The sequence below is a fragment of the Xiphophorus couchianus genome, chromosome 14 (assembly GCF_001444195.1).
Source record: "Xiphophorus couchianus chromosome 14, X_couchianus-1.0, whole genome shotgun sequence".
NCBI classification, from domain to species: Eukaryota; Metazoa; Chordata; class Actinopteri; order Cyprinodontiformes; family Poeciliidae; genus Xiphophorus; species Xiphophorus couchianus.
The window spans coordinates 1,624,093-1,637,666 of NC_040241.1; the positions used below are offsets into that span (position 1 = coordinate 1,624,093).

At 41.7% G+C, this 13,574-nt stretch overlaps 1 protein-coding gene across 9 annotated transcripts in view; it reads right to left on the minus strand.

The window, feature by feature from the left end:
* Positions 1-206: 206 nt before the first annotated feature.
* The window catches only part of nrxn2b (neurexin 2b), an 811,562-nt gene continuing 798,194 nt past the window's right edge, over positions 207-13,574 (minus strand). For 8 of the 9 annotated variants that reach the window (XM_028038131.1, XM_028038130.1, XM_028038128.1 and 5 more), the window contains one exon: positions 207-3,017. In XM_028038131.1, coding sequence (XP_027893932.1) covers positions 2,131-3,017 — 887 coding nt within the window. In that variant the 3' untranslated portion in view covers positions 207-2,130. The remainder of the gene's footprint in view (positions 3,018-13,574) is intronic. The other variant, XM_028038134.1, reaches the window with a different exon arrangement.

A 13,574-nucleotide genomic window follows, 5' to 3' on the forward strand; every position in this document is an offset into this window, starting at 1 on the left:
CGTATGATGTGGAGAGATAAATAGTTTCTTCAGCTCACTGGGAACAGTAAAAAAGAATCAAATTTGAACCCGAATTACAGTTTGGGACTGTGATGAAACTTAATCAGGACCCCAAGCACATATCAGGCTCAGACTAGGACACCCCTAGGCTAAACCTAGCAGAAATTAGGGTCAAAAGACAATATAAAGAACAACATGACACAGAGTAAGAAGTATATAACCAAGTGTATTCCCTCTGTTAATGTACACATATTTAGAGTCATCTCACTGGAACACTTTACAATAACATTTAGAAAGAACAGGTAGATACTGGGAGGAGTATGTCTGAAATGGAGAAGGAGGAGAAAAACCAGACGAACATGACGGGGAAAAATCGATGGAACCTGGCAAGTGGAAAAAAGAAAAAGATTGACAGATGGACAATCTGCTGTAGAAGGAATAGATGCAGGACACAAAAAGGAAAGGAAACAAAAGATGAACAATGACAGAAACAGAATAAAAGAGGATCTTATTTTTAGAAATTTCAGTATCCCAGGACATTTTTTTTTCCTCAAACAGGAATGATAGTAGGGAAAACACATGTCTGTCTCAGTAATGGGATGAGAGTCAAATATTTAGACATTTCACAAACTTGTTTCAGGAATTTTCTTTTCATGGTTCAGTTTACTTTTTTTTATAGAGTTGAAAATTGGAATACTAAAGTTCAGTTGTACATCTTCCAGGGACTAGCCATTCTTGTGGATACTCCTCCCACAAAGTTAGTTTTGCCCTTTGGCTGCCATCAGTCCAGTAAGGCAAGAGAAGGACAAAAAGTGGTCTTTATTCTGCTGTAATAGATCTCCCCCACATTGGAACTCCCGCAAAAATGTAATCGGAATTACCCTAAAACGTCTGTCATTTATTCCGAAATGAGGAGGGAGGAAATAAAAGATAGCAGCTGAATCTTGCCATAGGGTGTTTCATCAGCCACACTGTTCATGAGAGGGATAGGGTTGTCAAGATTAGGGAGTTGGGTGTTGTCAAAAAAATCCTGAAGTCCATCTTCCTTGTGCTCTGTCAGCAAACTTACTTATAGACTTGCTCACGCTTTAGGTCCATAAGTTTCTGCATCGTCTATACATATATTTATAGTTATATAGAACAGAGTTCATCTGGTTTGCTGGAGTTTTTTTCTGTGATTAGTAACTGTAAGAACATGACAGTTTCTTTGCTGGCCCACTCGGGGGCGCTGTGGCGTCCCGAAACACACGATATATATCTGCTGGAACAAAGATGGGCCAAGTGGGTTTGGCCACGAGTTTTTGGCGGCTAAACGTACAAGTTAGCATCCGTTAGGTTGGAGCTCGATGGTATCTCACATAGTTGCTACGTTTAACGGTATGATCGTCAGTCATCGTGATTTTTTTTTCCCTGTTTTTTTTTTTTTAAACTCCACAGAAAGGAAAACTGTTTATCTCTTTTTCGTAAATGAATACTACATGCTTGAAACATGGCAGAGTTCGCATTGCATCGGCTGCTAGGCACCGTAGACAAGGAGAGAAACAGAGAGCGCCAGCCAATGAGCAAAAGAGAGAGAGACCCGTTCAGACGCGAGAGACTACAGGTGTTTCTTAACTCCCAGATGTATTACGACTTAAGTATTTCTGTAAGATGGCGGTAAATTTTGTTCCAGGAATGCTAGCACAATGCTAATGTGTGTTCTGTTTTGGTGTTTGCAAATGACTTTTCAAGTTTTACCCACTCAAAATGTATTATAGGCCAATACCTTTCATGGTGCATATTTACAGTACTTAAGATTTTAAAATGCTAAACCAAGGAATCACTGATTTATCAGCATTGTCTCCAGGGTTGTTGGCACTGTACCTATGAAGATCTAAAAGTGGGTTTGCCAGATTCCGCCATAATCAGTTAACATTTTAACGAATACAAGAGTGCGTGCAAAGGACAATGACGCCTCTATGTTGTTTTTGCTGTAGTTTGAATTTACAATACTGAAGTTTAACCAAATCAGCCGGTGTGTGATTGCCGCTACCCCAAAGCTGCTTTCTCTCCCTCCGTCGTTTTCCGTCTCCCGTCTCTTTCCTTCTCTAAGTGCGCCTGCTGTCTGTCTTTGAGTGTGGCGGCGCTTCCTCACACATAGTACTCCTTGTCTTTGTTCTTCTTGTTCTTGGTGACCGTCTTGGCAGTGGCGGGCTGTTTCTCCTTCACCAGAGCGCCGTTGCTCTGCGTGGCCGAGTTGCTGATGTAGTTGCGGCTCTGGTCCACCTGATAGGAGCCCTCGTCTCGGTTGCGGTACTTGTACATGGCATAGAGCAGGATGAGGATGCAGAGCGCTGCCGCCGCTACAATGCCCACCACCATCCCCGTGGTGCTGCTGGACTGCTGTACCTCCACGGCGCCGGGGAGGCCTCTCTCTGGAGACGTGGGATCTGGAGTGGGAACATGGGGGAAATTTGGGGGGTATGTTATTCCCGGGATTCTGCGGTGGCCCGGGTCTGACGAGGGGTGGGCCGGCGGCAGCAGCACTTGATCCCGGGTGTTCATTTTGCCAGCGGGGATATTGTTGCTACTGCTGCTGCTGCCGCCAGCGGCCGGTTTGACGTGGGGGCCTAGCTGGTCGGGGTTGGCAGTGGGGGTGGAGGAAAGCGGTGGGCGATGGGAGTTGGGGTTGCGAGAGAAGTGGCGGTCTCGGGGGTTCTGGACCCCGCCCTCGACTGCCGGGGGAGGAGGGAGGACAGTTCTATCAGTGACCAGAGGGGAGTTTTTATAATAGTCCTCGTCATCCGTCTCTGTCATCTCCCCCGAACCCGAAACCTCTATGGTCTCCTCACAATCCTCCTGATCCAAGGGGCAAGGGGGGCGGCCGTTGGGCATGGGGACGGACTCTTTGGTGGTTTCAAGCAGGGTGAGGAAAGGGCGATAGGTGGTGGGGGGTGGGGGAATTACTGGGTAGTGGGTGGCAATAGAGGGGGGGTCTAGGGAGTCCACCGTTATAATGGGCAACACTAATTCACCTCCTAGGACAAGAAAGAGAAAACGAAGAAACAGAGTGTTAAAGACCGCCTTATAGACACCGCCTTAAGTTCAAATCAAACAGAACAGTTCAAATGAAAATAGGAAAGCCAGCATAAATTTCTACATCTTAACATGAAGTTAGTTATGTCTGTCTATTCTTTTCTGTTTAAGAAGACTGTACTGACTACATCTGAGCTGCAGTGTGTTGTACAAAATACAAGAAAGTATCTATCCTGATCTGCCTCTCTAGTCTGGACAGACCTATGTGTTACGTCACTAACAAAATATATCAGTAAGCTACAAACAACACTGACAAATTTAACATTTGTTGCACTACAAATTCTGTTGTAATCTGCTAACTTTCTAGTCTTACCTACGCTAGCACTCAGGTGTTTCTGCTGTGAGTGGTTAAGTAAGATAGCAAACCACGAGGTTCAGGTCACTTACATCAACAAATTGGCCGCATGATTTTTGCATGAAAAAAAAAATTACAAAAAGAAAGCTGTGTAAGATTGTTCTCGGATAGTAATAAACAACCACCCCACTTTACCTCTTTTACTACTTTCTAGTGTTAGAATGAATTACAATGCAAAGGCATACGTTCTTGAATTACTCACTGACCTCTACCTTTTCTTGTCCCAAATGTTACTTTATGAGAATATTTTCCCCGTTTCTCCCACCCCCTCTTGGCACGGTGGTTTCTATGGCTCATTTGTCAAAACAAGGCACTGCAGAAGTCTTGTTTTTAAGGCGTGACTTTCAAAGCTCACTACAAATGAGTATGTTGCAGGGAGTTAAACATCTAGTGCCTTGCTGAAGTATTTATCGACTTTGATCTTTTTCACATTTTTTTTACATTGCGACATCAAACTTTAGTTTCGTTGGGATTTAACACAAAGTTGTGTATAATTCTGAAGTGCAAGAAAAGTGAAACATGCTTTTTGATTTTATTTTCAAAAAACATTTCTTGTGGATTTATATTCAGCCCTACTGAGTCAATAACAGTTTCAAAGTTAGATCTGGACTTTTGTTGGGTATACAAATATGCTTTGATCTAAACCACTCTATAGTGGCTCTGGTTTTATGTTAAGGGTCTTTTTCTTCCTGGAAGCCGACCCTCTGCCTTCAGTCCCTTCTCCACTAGCATGGCTTTAATCAATTCTTCACCAGTCAGCCTTAATCTAGATTTGTCTCCATTTCCATATACGGTGCTATTCTTCCCTGATTTTTGGGTTGGTTCAACCCAGATCTATCCAGACAAAGCCAGACCTAGCGCAAGCAATTTTATTGGTTGCAGACTGTATTCAATGACTGGCCTATTGATTCCTCCTCAAACAGCAACAACTCAACCGGTGTGCAGTGAGACCGTAGTAGTTGTCAAGAAGTAATTCATCCTTTTTCTTCACCTTTTAATTAATCCCAACGTTGTGTTGGCATATATAGAATTCCAATAAAATACTTTGAAGTTTGTTATTGTAATGTGCGAAAATGTGAAAAAAGTTCAAAAGGCATAAAAACTTTTCCAAAAGAAGTGTCAGTTTTTTAAAACATAAACTCTTCAAGCCCTAACCCCACTAAAACCATTCCTCTAAAACCGCCACCAATGGTTAGAAAAAGCTCGTAATGAGCCAAATTTTGTTTAACTCCTTCTATTAATCTGTCATATGCCCACAGTGAAATAAGCACCAAAGAAAGATTACTGGGCGCAAAATGAAGAAGGACAAACACCAAAGGTGAATCCTTCAGAGACAGAATAACTGTTTACACATATCGGGAAGCATAAGAGCACAAAGCAGTAAAATGAATACAGGTTGTTTTTTTTTTTGGTCAGAGTGGCAAATATATAAGGGTCAAAGAGCACGAAACAGTCATAAAACATGGCAGACGGGAATAAATTACATCACATCTTTGGGGAGAGAAAAAAAGGGAAGGTAAGAGCAAAACATGACCAAAGATAATGCCAACATCAACAGCATAAAATCATGGCTCAGGCTCTTTGTTTGATTGGTGGGGTGAATGAGTGGAACTCTGTGGGTGAGGCTTTGGAAAGGGCAGTTCAGGGTTGAAACGAGCATGAGTAAAAAGGAAAAGGGGTTCTGGGACTGTAGGAGTTCCTCTACGGCCCTTAGTTAACTCATCCACATTCAAACACCCCCACCCATAAAGCTTTTAGTCACATTTCAGCAAATAATTTCAAAGAACCAATGCATTTGAGTTACCATGACTACCAAAACATGTAACATTACATTTCGGAAGGAAAAACAGACATGATTAAAAACACGAGAGCTGCGAAGGAAAAAGGACTTTGTAAATCTAGAACTTTCTGACTTTTTCTCTCGCTGCCATTGCTCTAAAGTCTAGTTTCCATGGCAATGCTACGGTTATCTCCCTCCACTCTTTGTCTCTGTGTCTGAGGGATGTGCTTGCGCCGTGACGACTGGAGGACAGCAGAGCGTGGTGGCACGTTTGAGGAACAAGAGGATTCTGGAGGACTTCCTAAATGGGTCGTTTTTATTCTTCCTAACAAAGAAAGCGATGTGTGAGGAGAAACCAGCTCAGCTATCTTTACGCCGCCATCTGTGGCAGATGTGCTGCAAGTGCAACTCGCTACAGCTGCAGCTGCTTTGGGCCCAGTCCCATTATGAGCAGTTACTTCCACTCTCTCCGTGTCCTACTTCCACTGTGAGAGTGGCTGACATTGCAGGTGGACGACCTTGTGAGGCTTTAGCAGCACTATAATCCTCCGGCTGTACGGGGGATGTTGTTCCTCAGCTTATTCCTGGCTGATGTGCAAACCAAAAAGAACAGAGAGTGCAGTCATTATTTAGCAACTTATGAAATGTTGACCCTGCACATGATTGTCGAAAGTGAGAGATTGTTCCGTCAAACCCGTCCCACCGCTCTGCTGTGCTTTCAGTCAGCGGTGAAGCCTCGAGGCCTTATGGCGTCAGCTTATGTAGACTGACAGGCCAGGGCGCTACTTGGAAAAATAATGAATCTCACCCCTCATCCACAAAGTGGGCAAGGCAGTTATCAAGTCTACCATCTTTTCATTTCCTGTTGCTTGCCTTGAGCCTGATGACACAGTATTTTAAACCAGTCAACAATGTCTACTGGCTGTGCACCTTTTGGGTCCCCTGAATGCATCTCTGATTCTCCTGCTAACCCTCACAGGAAGGTGAGAGTTGACCTGAGGTTGACGTGTCGTGCATGTGCTCCCAATGAAAGCTGCCAAGAACCAGGGTAGCTGCTTCGTAGTGACTCGAAATGTGAAATCTGAGCGGACCAATCACAAATATTGATAATATTGATACCAAGGCAGTATCGGATCAATACTAGCTACTAAGACAGATACTTCAGTTTCAGATTCCCTCTTGAAATGTTATTTTATATTTGTATTCTAGTTTCTCAACTCTTTTGTAAAAAAAATCCCCATTGTGCTTAGATTTGTTCTTATAAGATAGTTTTTTTGCACTTAAATTTGTTATTTTTCTATTGCCTCTGTTTATCATGTTAATGTTATTAAAATATTTTCAAGACACTTATAAACTTTATCTAAATTCTGTCCTGAAAAAGTAATAAAAAAATAAAAACAAACATCTAAAAGTCAGAAGTTTGATGGTATGTTATTTTTAAACCACTATCGTATCAGTATTAATATCAGTATCGGCCTTGTATTTCCTTGGTATCGGATCGATACCAAAATATACAGCGCCGCACACCTCTGGTGATTTTCTCTCAGGTTTAAAACAAATTGTAATAAAAAAGTATTAAAAGAAAAAAAACACACAAACGCCTAAAGGTCCAAAATTTGATGATGTATCATACTTGAATAAGTATCATATCGGTATTGATATCAGTGATTCTGACCTTTAATTTACTTGGAATTGGGTTAATATCAAAATATGAAGTGTCACACACCTCTAGTGAGAGCAGAGCTTTTATATATGTGTATGTACGGGACGTAAACAGAGTTTTCCTGACGGCATTTCTGATTTAAACAGCATTGAAAATACAGCTCATGTATCCAGTGACTGCTTGTTTCTGTCATTTAGGCCTAGAAGTGAGCGAGTATCAGATATTCTGTCTGATTTATTGAGCTCGACTCCACTGATTTAAGCTGCTGAGGTCGTGGGTTCACGTTTAGGCCACATGATGAAACATTTTATTTTCCTTTTCATCTCTACTCTCATGCCGCACCGCCTGAACGCCCAGCGTGACTCACCTACCATCTTTATTTACACAAAATGAGACCAGCCTAGACGGACTCTGATGCATTAATGTCACTCGCTTGAAAACATTCGTGCTGCAGATAACGACGCGCTGCTCGCACGCGTTTGAAATATTTAGATAAAAAGAAAAAAAAAAGCGGGGGGGGGGGGGTTGGAGGCTGAGCATTCTGTAACTCAGCTTTGATTAGATGATCAGATGGACTATCCAGCAGCATGTCTGAGCCCGATACTTCGCTTGCTGCAGAACGATACCATAATAGGAGCAATTACGACCAGACGTGAGGGTTCCATAAGCTGTCCGCATTTGCAGCTGTCACTCTCAGAAAAAAGGGATTTATTTAGACAAAAACAAAAAACAGCAACATCAACAACAACAACTAAATAATGCCCCTGACTTTATATAGTGTTTTGCAGGGTGTTACATATTTGCGGGAATGAAATTCACCTGTCAGTCCCTATAGCGTTTGAGCCACTGGATTGCCTCTATAAACCTGGGCGGATTTGATTTCACAGTGAGAAACATGTCAGACCTGCAGAGAGAATCTCAGGCTGATTTGAAGACATCATAATTTACCATTTCTCCACTATTCTGTCTTTATCTCTGCTCTGTTTTTCAGTCTTATAAAAATGATCCAGTGTCTCCTGTTAGCTGATTTTTTTCCCCCCCCGTCAAACTTGTTTTTTCTTGTTTTAAAGCGAGAAACTGCAAAGCTAATTCACCGTTGAAAAATTAAAGAGATCTGAAACTAATTAAAAGAGAAATGACTAAAATTAGGAGCTCTGGACAGTCTGCGTTCTCTGTTCTCAGAGAGAAATGCAAACACATTCCCTGGTAGTCTGAAGGGTGAGTGAGAGAACTTCCCGCTGGGAAAGCAGCGACGCAAGGAGAAAAAAAAAAGAAAAAGAAAAAAAGAAGCAATTCTCCCTCTACAGATGTGGATTTGGATTTAATTATAGCTTAAATGAGTTCTGGGATCGTTTCCTGCACGTTTTTTTTATCTAAACATAGACAATACACACACATGTGGCTGAATACAGATCAGTCAAGAGTTTTGTTTTCAGTAATTACAGCTTGAGCTTTGACTACAAATGGAAGTTATTTTTCAAGAATCTAGACAGAAAATGTTTTTACTTTGTACAATTTCACAGATGGAATATGAGCTACGAGCCATTTTGGTCAGTACTCTACATACATACTCTACATTATATATTCATTTTGGACTTTTACTGTTGCTTCTTTCCGTCAGGAGGGCAGAATCAGGGTTGAAAACAAGAACCGTGTGAAAACATTTTTTGTGAATTTGTCAAATACACACAGCGTTTTTCATTAATTCATGGTGATTTCACATTGATTACGTTTGGTTACTTAAGTTCTATTTCTCTTGGCTAAATTGTGCGATTGAAACATCAGGTGAAGCTGTGTCGCAGGTTTGGATTTGACATCCAAGATCAGAGGAGGAGAACCATTTCTGAAACCTGCTATGCAGAGATCATCGCCAAACATCCAAACTGGGGAACCCATTTATTAAACCTGGGGCTGTTTCCTTGCCAAGCATCACACTGACAAATAACTGACACTCAAACTCATTGAGCGGGATCACACTGGACTGGAGGGCTCAGCGCTCCGGGGTCAGCCCTCATTTATCACCCTATCTCGTGCACTCACTCGTCGACCTAAAGAGAGCATTTGCGGGTTGTCTCTATGGTATGTCATCTGATGAATTATTGAGGAGCTCCCCCAAAGCTGTGATCTTGTCAGAGTAAAACTGATACAGCGTCTACAACGTCCTACGACTGATAAGTAGCGTGAGGTTGGCGAGAGAAAGGCAAAGTGAGGTCATGCGGAGGTAGAGCAAACTCATCAAGTGAAATATGGAGACGGCATGGAAGATGTAATGAGCAGAACTTGTTGTTGGATGAATAGGCTTATTGGAAACGTGTGCTGCAGTAAATGGCACTTTATTAGTTTTTAGGGGAAAAAATTGGGTAACACTTTATTTGACGGGTTGTGAATAAGACTGTCATGACACCGTCATAAACATGAGTAAATCTTCATGAATATTTATGACTGTTGTCATAAAATGTCATTCGGTAAATCATGACACTTTTAATATTTAAATTTAAATTTGTTATAAAAGTATTACTGATTCAACTTCAAAAATTATGTAGCTTTATGTTATTAAAGCTAAAGTTTAATCAATAATACTTTTATAACAAATTTATGTCAGATCATGATTTCTTGGTTATTGTCAAGTTGTCATAACAAAGACATTTTGAATAATGTCAACTTTGTATTAAACGTGTCATGATTTACCGAATGACACTTTATGACAACAATCATAAATATTCATGAAGACTTATTCATGTCAATGCAGGCGTTATGCCATGTTTATGACGGTGTCATGACAGTCTTATTCACAACCCGTCAAATAAAGTGTTACCAAAAATTGTTATGTGTCCATATTCGCGTTGTCATTTTCTGCTTTGAATCCAGCTTTGTAATAGAGTCCTTCTCATTTCTGGGTCTGTTTGCTCCCTCTGACTTAGGCTCATTACCACCAAGGGCAGATTCAAACCAGCACTCTAATTGGATGATGTAATTAAGCCTCACTTACAGTCAAAGTTTAATTAGCCTAGTGGGAAAGCAGGATTTGTTCATGGGAATTCCACTCTACTTGCATTCCCAATTTTGCATCCTGTTCCCGTTCTCTCTCTCCCTCCCTGTGGTAACTCCGTTTCACTCCCTTCTCAGTTCTCCGTTCTCCTTTGAGTGCGACACAACGTGATAAGCATCTCAACAAAACTCCCTTCCATTCATCGTCGCCTCATGACTGTTCGTTTGATACATTTCCCATCTGCTCTTCACTTGACAGCAGCCAGAAGACAGTGGCATTCATTCATTCTCATGAGCAAAGACAACCTTTAGACCTTCAGACATTCTCCAGCATGGGCATCAAAGGGTCTCCTGGTTTGGATTGTGGGTCTCTGGTCAGTCGTTCAATGTATTCTATCTTGGTTATACTTCTGCAGCTAAACACATCGCCACAGGGTTCCCCCTAGGCGAAAAGAGGCACTGAGACCCTTTTCTCCTTACTGTGTACACTACCTCAACAGACTAGATCAGGGATTGTCAAATCAAGACCTTAAGGGCAGGTTTCAGATGTGTCTGTGCTTCGGCACACCTGGGTGAAATGATCAGGTCATTAGAAGGACGCTGGAGAACTTGACTGCACTGAGGAGGAAATCCAGCCATTCGATTGACGTGTGTGGGACCGGGGACACATCTAAAAGTTCCAGGACACCAGCAAGTCGTAAGGCCTGGACTTGAAGACCCCTGGACTAGATCATTTGAGAAACTGGCTCTTCATACCATTTGATCAAATGATTCAAACCTACACCACTATATCTGCATGAACTGAGTCTCTATCTCTTGCTCAGTCAAAGGTAGCTAGAAACTTGAGCAATCAATGGCCAGCTGACCTTTAAAGGAGTTGCCTCAACTGTGTGATCGATCTGCTTTTCATTGTTAAACAAGACAGATCATGCCGTACCTAACTCAACACACTGCTCAGCTCCCGGTGAAGTCTGTGGTGATCTCTGGCCTTGATGACGGATATGCCCTCCCAACTAATCTCCCTGCATGTGCAGTAAAACCTCTCAGATGGTCACAACACGATGGCGCGTTTGGTCTTTAACTTGCCCGAGTTAAAGGGCAAGTTTAACTGAGAGAGCACAAGTTGGTTAGCCAATCCTCAGAAATGTCGCCAGTATAAGTTAACTGATGTAGTATTTCAAACACTATTTGGATATTTATGTGATGAACAAACACAAAGTAGAACATAATTATAAAGTTGAAGGAAAATGAGGCACGGTTTGTAAGTTAGTTTGGTTACTAACAAATGTATTTGTATTTGTATCTACATGATATCAAATTTGTCTACCACATTTAATCTCAGTAAAATACTGTAAAGTTTGTGGTTATAACATGACGAAATGTAAACAAAACAAACAAAAATGATGGGGAATGAATATGTTTGCTAGGTGCTGAACTTTACTACTGCAGCTGCGAGTAAACCCATCTGTAAAGCGCGTAGAGCTTTACGGAAGCAGAAAGTAGTCGTATTGATCCCTATGAATTCCCAGCCCTCATATCAGGCACAGCTTAATAGAAACTCCACAGCCGCGCTGAACATTTTTCTGTCCTTCCGAAAGGCAGCTCAATAATTCCCAGCTCCTTCTCACATGTAATTGAAAACACTGGGAATTGGTCCTATCTCTGACAGGCTGCAAGCCTGCATTTGTGGAGATGAGGGGTATTGGGGGGGACATGTGCTGCGGACAATGTTGATTCTTCTCTCCTTGTCCACAGCTTTCAGAGAGGCTTATCCAACCTGGCTGGCTCGCCACGCTGGAGCCGTTTCAGCATCTGGGAGGCGCGATATGGAGCACGGGTGCACACGCGCGAGCAAGCGTGTTTATTTCTCAGGAGAGTCGGCTGCAGAGAGAAAACTTTACACCCACAGAGTGAGAGAGGCAAGTGTCTGTCTGGAGAGGTGAACATGTATGTCACTATCTCTGGGTGCACGTTGGGGTGTGTGCGTGTGTGTGTGTGTTTGTGTTTGTGGGTGGGCAAAGAGAGTTGCATTTCCCCACAGGAGATTAAGGCTGGGCATAGAATCCACTGAAATACTCTCATTTCTGCTTTCGATAAGAGTGGAACCGTGGCTCTATTTCGGTCCCAACCACCTACAGAGAAAACCGCAGGAGAGTGCTGCTCTCCAGTTCCTGAACACAGCTTCAGATCAGTTTCTCTTCACACAAGCAAACTGATAGGCTCTGTAATCTCTTACTATTTACAGGCGCAACACAGCCATAATCCTTATTCCCAGTTTATTCTGGAGAAGCGCAGCGACGTTAAGAAGCAAACACGGCAATTCTGCCATCTTTTCTATTTTCCAACTTTTTCAAATAGCAAATGTTCCCTGAAATGAGGTCTGTTGCTTTTTCCTAGATAGATTTGTTTACAAATGAAAAGAAGTGGTATGGCTTTTCATGTAAATGGTGATATTGGAAGGTTTTGTAACTTTATAAGAGAAGATTTAAGGGCTGCTTTTCAAGTGAGAGCCATTTTGTTTCCTGTCATAGGTTATATTGTAAATCTCATCAGTCGTCTTGAGCAAGTGGAATCTCTAACTCTACATGCTGTGGTTTGTAGTCAGAGAAGTATTGCTCAGTTCAAACCAAATTCTGAGATGATCAGTGACAGTAGAAAACAGATCACATCACTGTGATTTTGTTAAAGAATGAAATAAAAATTCTTGCTAAAAGGCTATATTAGAAATTAAAAACAACTCAAACATGAAATAATTCTTACTAAGGTGACAATATCTGCTATCATAGTCTTTTAAGTATCTACAGTTCCACAATAAACATCTTTTAAGTTGGTCGTTTTGACAGTAAAGCTGTGTTTATGTTGCTGCTGACAGGTATGTAGCTGTTAGCCTCCCACCACTCCCAGGACTCTGTTTTAAATGATCTTTATTTACTGTAGTTCAGTTTTGATTGGTCTGTTTCTTACATAACTATATAACAGCCCTTTCGTTTGGGATGAAGAAGAACCATGGAAGCAGATGCTAGCTTTCGTGTTGTTAGTGGCTAGCAGCTAGCCGGTCATGTTTTTCTCAGCTACTTTATTCTGTTTCTTTTAATTACTTTCCTTTTTAAGTTGAGTGCCTAAAATGCTGACAGTGTGACAATTTATCAGTACGGGAGGTTTCTATGCATTTGTTACATGTATGAAAAGTCTTGATTACTCAAGCTCTATGCAACGCAACCTGCCAGCTCAACATCTACTGCCTTCCTCACGTCAAAATAAGAGTGTCAAACATGAATGCAGCAGGTGCTCTTTCTGTCTGGGATTCATAGCAATAGTTTACGCCAACGTTGCGTGAGAGATTTCACTTTGACGAGAATTTTCATTTGAATTAATCGACAAGATTTCATCGCATCCATAAACGCAGCTGATAATAACGTTATAGAACCTTGCTTCAAAACATCCAAACCATTCCTTTGATTAAACCCAAATTGATCTTCCCACAGTCGCAACAGAATCAGTGTGAGATTTGTTAAAAAAATAAAAAATAAATATATGTGCGTTTTATCTCCTGACCCTCGCAGCTTTTAAGCCCTAATGGTAGCAGTGGGAGTAGCTTGAGCCATGCTGATTCTTTGTGTGAACATGGTTCTTGGCAGTTTTCATGTACAATGGGGCTGGAAAGCACAGAGGCAGGGAGTAAAACACATGGCCTTTTACTTCCCCCTCCTGTT